The 6,982-nt window shown below is 40.7% G+C and overlaps 2 protein-coding genes across 3 annotated transcripts in view; one reads left to right on the top strand and one right to left on the bottom strand.

The window, feature by feature from the left end:
• tpgs2 (tubulin polyglutamylase complex subunit 2) overlaps positions 1–3,039 on the top strand; it is a gene marked incomplete in the record, with an annotated part of 3,867 nt that extends 828 nt beyond the window's left edge. Inside the window, 4 exon segments of the mRNA XM_035662789.1 lie at positions 1–58; positions 226–339; positions 465–628; positions 1,209–3,039. Of these exon segments, the coding sequence (XP_035518682.1) occupies positions 1–58; positions 226–339; positions 465–628; positions 1,209–1,430 (558 nt within the window).
• Positions 3,040–3,178: 139 nt separating this feature from the next.
• aqp7 (aquaporin 7) lies at positions 3,179–6,053 on the bottom strand. 2 transcript variants are annotated; one of them, XM_035662788.1, is made up of 6 exons: positions 5,726–6,053; positions 4,643–4,769; positions 4,401–4,538; positions 4,204–4,322; positions 3,847–4,064; positions 3,179–3,639 (listed from the first exon to the last, which is right to left on the bottom strand). In XM_035662788.1, exons 1-6 carry the CDS (start codon positions 5,861–5,863, stop codon positions 3,450–3,452), a joined length of 930 nt encoding a protein of 309 aa, XP_035518681.1. In that variant the 5' UTR covers positions 5,864–6,053; the 3' UTR covers positions 3,179–3,449. The 2 variants fall into 2 exon arrangements, with proteins under 2 accessions (XP_035518681.1, XP_035518680.1); XM_035662787.1 differs by having other exon boundaries at positions 4,204–4,538.
• Between the last annotated feature and the right edge of the window lie 929 nt (positions 6,054–6,982).

The raw sequence follows: 6,982 nt of genomic DNA, 5'->3' as shown, positions 1-6,982 counted from the left end.
CTACCCAATGCACCCTCACTGGTTGATCTGGACTGGGAGGAGAACAACACAGAAAGTGGTAAACCTCACCTGTCAGATCCTTATGTGGGCTTAACTCAACAATTACAGCATGTCAAGTTTCATTAAGTCTGTTTGTGTGCTCAGCTGTGCATAAAGCAAGCTAATGAATGAAATGTTGATTGGAAAGTAAATATTTATTCAAGATTCATTAATGTTATCTGCCAGGGACGGGGCATGCTCCCGCTGCACCCCATTTTGATTCCCGGAGCCGTATCTTTGAGCTGGATTCCTGTGGTGGGAATGGCAAAGTGTGCCTAGTCTACAAAAACTGCACTGCAGGTTCTGTTTGTATTCACAAATTGCACCTTGTTATCATTTCTCTAAACCTCTATGTTAAACAAAAAACTATTATTAAGACATAAATATTACCTATCGATCATTCAGTTGGTCCTTTTATTTCCCAGGTGTTGTAGCCCAGAAGAGTGAAATTTGGTTCCTCGACCGCTCACTGTGCTGGCATTTTCTGACAGCAACTTTCACCTCCTACTACCGACTGATGATAACGCACCTGGGTCTGCCTGAGTGGCAGTATGTCTTCACCCCATATGGCCCAAGTCCCCAGGCCAAGGTAGCAGAGTGTCTGATTTCAAAGACCATATGTTGTGGTTTAAATGGCATCTGCCAAACTTTCAGTTACTGCAGTACTTTTAGACAATATTCTCTTTCAGAATTGACTAAACCATGTTTAGTTAAAATGTATTTAATTATGTTGTAGGCTTTGTAATATTATGCCCCGGATAGTGGGTATCAGTGGGCGTGCTGGTAGCATGGCTGAGGGCGGTGACTGTATAGTTGTGACATCACAACTTTATGGAAGTTCTGACAGTTGGTTTAAAGGCACAGTTTCTGAATACTTGTGCTTTCATCCATGGATTGAGCATTTTGATACTTACAGTATTTAACTATCTCCTACACCGCTTTATAATAAATTAAAAAATCTCACTTTCTACAATTTGGGAACTTTAACACTTTAATAGGATGACACTTACACAAACCATAAACATGTTTTTCCTCAACCTTGAAGCAGGATTTTTCAATTTCTTCAATTTCCCTATGGTTACATTCAGTTTCTATTGGACATTATTATTTTTTAGTTTACTATAAACAGTATTGTAAACTATATACTGTTCCTCCTGTTCCCTCAACAGCAGTGGGCATCACTGTACCAACCACTGACTTTCAGCAGTGAGCTCAGCTTGGCTGATCCCGCTGGAGATTCCCATCTCAACAAGCTGGATCCTATAAAGGCCTTCAAAGGCAAGGCCAAGGTACCCGCCCCCAAGAAGAAGCAGTCGGCACAGAGCAGCTTGGGGAGCACTGCCAAGACCCAGGGTGTGAGCACAGGAAGACAAATTGGGGCAAAGCGGTGAGAACATTCCAGTCAAAGGAAAACATTTCAACCAACTCCACTGTCTGCACAACCAGCATAGCTAAGAGGAGCAGTCTGTTATTTCGAAATTGGTTGGACTTAGTGTTAACACATCTCTGTGCTCCGTGAGAGCATGTTATCTGAAACGTTTGGAATGCTGCATATCTAAATAGATCCATAACCAGGGTTAACCAGGCAAGTGGTACCAGCTGGTGGAGGCAAAGTGGCATGTAAAAAGGTTTTTCCAACCTTGTTTTTATGTTTATTGTTTTTCTTACTGGGGTCCAGGTTTCATGAGCCCTAATTCCCCCATAACCTGGCTCAGGTGGTTTTAAAAGAAAACATTTGATTTGATCGTGACAATCCTGATCATCGTATTTTTGTTTATCTTACACTGCTGAGCGCTAGTGACGGAGAAATTAGAAGCACCGATGCTTTTCAGCCAATTGCATCACTAATATAGTTATTATTGTAAGCCTCATGTAACACAGTGTTCACTAGCACCGCTTAGTGGTCAAAATAATCCAAACCAGTAAATTCATAAAATATGATTATGTGCTGCTGACATACCACAAATAATACAGACATGTAGTAACAAACTGTACTAATACTCAATAAGGACACAGTCATCATCAGTTTATATCTGTAATTGTTGTCACTAGGCTTGGTTTGCCACTGTACACATTTCAATTTTGAATCATACAACAATTTTTATATATATATATATATATTATGCATTTTACAAGTACACGAAAAAGTAAATAACTTTATGTTTATGTGACTGTAAAATTGAGGAAACAGGAAGAATGAACATAATACTGTGTAGGTTTCAGTTGGTCAATAAAGTGCTTGTATGACTGAAGACTTGTATCTACAATTTAAAACTGATCACATGATTCTACAGACAGAAACTGATCACATGACTCACTGAAAATGTTCAGAGCTTCTGTATCAAACATTACATCGCTTTAGATTGCATGCAAATGCAAAAAATTAAATGTTCCATGTTGCATTATCAAAGACTAGCAATAAACCATCAAGCTATAGTCTTCAGTAATGTAAGTTACTCACTGGCCATCACATCACTGCAGTGTCTCACTGATGCTATGTTCCTCTGTAAACTTCACAAACATAAAAATGACTAGTGATTTTTGTGCAATGACATCTGCTCTGATGACTTATCAATGAACTGATGTGAGGAGGTTATATTCCAGCATTTTGGAGCTTTATCCATTTAGTGGTCATAATGCCAAGTATACTGCTCAGTAGACCTAATAAACATATAGAATTAGGTTTTTGGTTCAAGTACTTTGGAGCCCTTACATAGTGAAGCAAGGAACATTTACACTTTTTAGCTTTAGGGTGCTGTGCACTAGATTGTTGGAAAGATAAATGTGTATATTATGTCTTATTGTGCTGCTGCCCTTTCAAGCTGTGAGGAGCCAACTCCTACTGTTCCTATTTTATTTTCTAATAGCTACATGTTTATTTTAGTGCACTGTATGGGTGGGGGGGTATTTACTTTTCTTTACATACTCTCTGTTTTTATGATGTCTTCCAAGGTTATATCAGCTGTTAATGCTGTTAATATAAACATAAAATGGCCAGTGTGTGTGTGTGTGTGTGTGTTTTTTTTCATTCATAATGCATAAAAATGGCTCCTTTTGGTCACATGTAGCAATAACTACATGTGGTATGGGCAGCAACAATAACCCATAGATGTCCACATAATGGTTAAAAATATCTAATAATGTGTATTTTATGTGTTGGAGCCCCTCACAAGCACAGAAACAGTAGCTGAATAACTAAGGTTGATAATGAAATGAATTACATAAAACAGACTCATTTTAAAATTTTAAGAGATATTCAAAGTAATATTTCAGGAAGTCTCTCTTTCTGTCCCCCATCGCAGCAATTTGTTTTGGTCTATCTTTTTAGCCTTCATCATCATGGAATGCTTTAGCTGCATATAGATACCCTCATAGCTTTACAAGGGATACACTGTATATAGTTGAGTGGCTCAAACACATACATTAGCACAGATGTTTTCTTGTTTCCTCAAAGGGGCAGTCTCCTCCTTCAGCAGCCCCTCACCCTGTTCAGAGAGGGGTGGGTGGTGCATTTCCACCAAGGCCTTGTAGAGCCCCGCACCCAATACTCCACCAATGGGAGGTGCAGCCAGAGGCACCCACCACCACCCATTTCCAACCCTACACAGATAAAGACAGATAAGTGTGAACCAAAAATTAGAGAGGTATAGATCAAAAAAGAAAACGATTAGTCATACCCTCTAAATGTGCGTGCAAAAACTACACAGGTCATTTAAAAATTAAGAGATGTTTTGCCTTCGACTGACCCCTGGTGACACGTAGCAACAGCAGATCCTGACCAAATCAATACATCCTTCCTGTGTATACCTGAACACATCGGACCCCCAGCCTGCTATAGCAGTGAAGATCCTAGGTGCGATGTCTCTGGTGGGGTTGATGGCATAGCCACTGTTGCTGCCCAGGGAAATGCCAATGAGCAGCACTAGGAGACCCACTGCAACAGGCTCACTGCCCGCTGCGGCCGGTTTGTTCTTCTGGTCGGACAGAGCCATCAGGCACAGCAGCAGCATAGCTGTGCCAAACACCTGGCGCACACACAGCACAAACATCACACAGACACATATGTTATGATAGCTGCGTGTAAAACAAAATAACAAAGAAAATGGTTGGTGCAGAATGTGTCAGATTTGTAGCTGTAATCCTTTAATCCGGTTTCATGGCTACCTGGTCAATGAATCCAGCCAGCAAGGAGAGGTACGGTGCAGGATAGGTGGCAAAGATACCAGCTGTGGCCTTTACACCAGTCACAGTCAGGTTTCCTCCACAATAGTCATAAATGGCTTCTGCATAATAGAAACAGTATTGAAAAGACAGATACTTTTGTGCAATGATATACCGGCAAAGATATAGCGTGCACTTACCGTAATAGACAGCATAAATTGTCCCCGCTGCCAGAAATGACCCCAATAGCTGTGCAAAAACATACACAGGCAGCATCTTCCATGCAAGGCGACCAAACGCGCACATTGTGAGCGACACTGCCGCATTCATATGAGCCCCTGACAGAGCAATAAAGCATGAGAAATATGTGTCAGATTATGGTGATTGGCGGTGACTCTGAAGGATTCTTGATGTAGGGGTTAGTAAGGGTCAGCTCACATACCTGAGACCTTCCCTCCAACATGAACCCCCATTGCAACACCCAGTCCAAAACCCAGGTTGATGCTGAGGTACTCTCCGAACGCTCCCTGTCCTGTCACTACCTGGGCCACAGACCCCAGGCCAAACACCTGGACACAGAGAGAAGCACAACCGTGCACGGGCACAGATGATTATTAAAGAGAAGCAAATTACAGCAAGAAACCTCCAGACAGTCTAATTTAGGGAAGGCATTCCAGTAGACAGGATGTGTAAATTAGCTAAAAAATATTGGACATTCAATTAACAGATTGAGTTGTGCCAATTAAGTCAGTGTGTCAGTCAATGTGTAGAATGGATGTTTGTTTTGTTTTTTTAAAACTGAACTATGGGTACAAGTGTAACAGAAACTGAACTGAAGCATTTGCTCTCTATCATTTAACTTTTGACTCAGTGAAAAAGACTTTAGTCCCAGTGCAAAAAAAGCTGACACTGAATAACTGCAGCTATTCATTCAGGAAACAGGAAACATGTGGTTCCTCTTCCAATCGTTGTGTGTATTTAGGTTAATATTAAGCCTGGTTTTCCCAATACAAGTCCAGCAAGATTTATACAAAATGTCTATGTGTGTGTTCACATGCTTATTTGCATACCGTGTTCAGCATGTGCCAACTGTGCTTGTGTGTGTGTAATTCTAAGTATAGGGTTTATTATAACAGCTGACAGATAACATGTGACTTTTGCAACCCACTTCATGTGGCTCACTGCCCGACCATTCCTCTGTAACACTAGATTTCCTGGTTCACCCACTTGAACCCACCAATCCCCACTGACGACCCCTGCCATGTGACCGTGAAATGCACTTGTGTGTGTGTATTTGGTAGAGGGGGCACGCTATCAGGGTCAAGAACATAACATTAATAATTAATGGCATGTGTTTGTTTCAGATAAGCGCGTTCAAAACAGAACAAAGAGCTCATAAATGAAAAGTAAAATTGTCATCAGAGATGACTATAAGAGGCATTTTTTCAGTTTAAATCACACATTATTACAACAAGTGCTGTGAAAGGCACTTTAGACATCTTTTGGAATGAATTGTGTTTCTTACCATCATGACATATGTGCAAAGGGATTCAGCAAGTCCCACACGAATCACTTCATTCTTTAGCCAAACTTTTGGTCGAGTTACGTTAACTCCTTTCCGCTGAGAGACCCCTAGTTCTACTGACTGCACCAAGTCCTTCATTTCTTCTTCTTCTCTTCTTTACCCCTGTTTCGTTTTGGTCAAGTTTATTTTCTAATTCAGGAAAAATAAAGATACATTATGTAAAGTAAAGTAGTATGGTAGTCCACAAATAAGTGTCTATCTAGCTATTCCCCTCCTTTGTCCTCCCCCTCTTCTGACTTCTCTGCTTTTCTACCCTACCCACTTTGTCTTTGTGTATGTGTGTGTCTCTCTGTGTCACACGTACCCATTGGGATTTGTCTACATTAGCCCTGACCCAACCCCCTCCTCCCGGATATGCTCCAACACCCACAGTCAGATCCCTCCCCCAGTAGCTGTGCATTATCTGAGGATACATGGCCCATAAGGACACAGATTGAAAGAAAATTAAGATATGATATTCAGTTCAACTGTTCCTTTATGTGGAATATGCAGGTTTTACAGTAGCAATAACATGCTCGAAAAGACTTGTGTAAAATGCATTACATTAAACAGTTTGTTAACTGATTTATGTTACTGTGTAGAGATTGTTTAAAGGACCAGTGTATAGGATTTAGTGGCATATAGCGGTGTAGTTGCTGATTACAATGCCCTCACTTCACCCTCCGCCTCCAAGCACAAAGGAGAAACTACAGTGGCAGTAAAATGCGCCTAAATGTAAATGGGCCTATCTAGCGCCAGTGATTGGTTTGCCCATTCTGTAGAAACCTGGTGGCCGTGTTAAAACATTTTCACTTTGAATAACAAGAGAATACAGTCTCAGTTAAATCAGTGTGGAAACAACCGAAACAACAGAAAGTATTGATTAAAATGGGAGCTTCATTGACCACAGGCACTCTTATCTGGACTTCACAATGGAAATTTATAAAAACTTGCCATCATCATGTGACATTTTCACAAAGTCAACAACAACACTTGATTTTGCAAACCTATGTTTTACAAATAAACTTAATTATTTCACCCGATTTGACTGTTATCATACCATTGAATAAGTGTAATCCTGATACAATCATCCCACAGATATGGGCCAGTAGGGGCCTACTCTACCTACTAGTAGGTACAGAAGGTGTGTTATCGAGCAGAGCAGTCACGTGACTGTCAGATTTCTGTCTGCGGAAAAAATCAAAATGGCTGCATTTT

The sequence above is a fragment of the Morone saxatilis genome, unplaced genomic scaffold (genome assembly GCF_004916995.1).
Source record: "Morone saxatilis isolate NCDOM2014 unplaced genomic scaffold, NCSU_SB_2.0 Contig18, whole genome shotgun sequence".
NCBI classification, from domain to species: Eukaryota; Metazoa; Chordata; class Actinopteri; family Moronidae; genus Morone; species Morone saxatilis.
Note: the sequence above shows the minus strand (reverse complement) of the source record. Positions and strands in the feature narration are given on the sequence as shown.

Excerpts from the sequence above, each read along its gene's own strand:
- aqp7 (XM_035662787.1), bottom strand. The coding sequence starts at position 5,863 with ATGAAGGACTTGGTGCAGTCAGTAGAACTAGGGGTCTCTCAGCGGAAA. Across the intron at positions 4,770-5,725 it reads TTTGCACATATGTCATGATG|GTGTTTGGCCTGGGGTCTGT; the intron begins GTAAGAAACACA and ends CTCTGTGTCCAG. Across the intron at positions 4,539-4,642 it reads TGTTGGAGGGAAGGTCTCAG|GGGCTCATATGAATGCGGCA; the intron begins GTATGTGAGCTG and ends TTGCTCTGTCAG.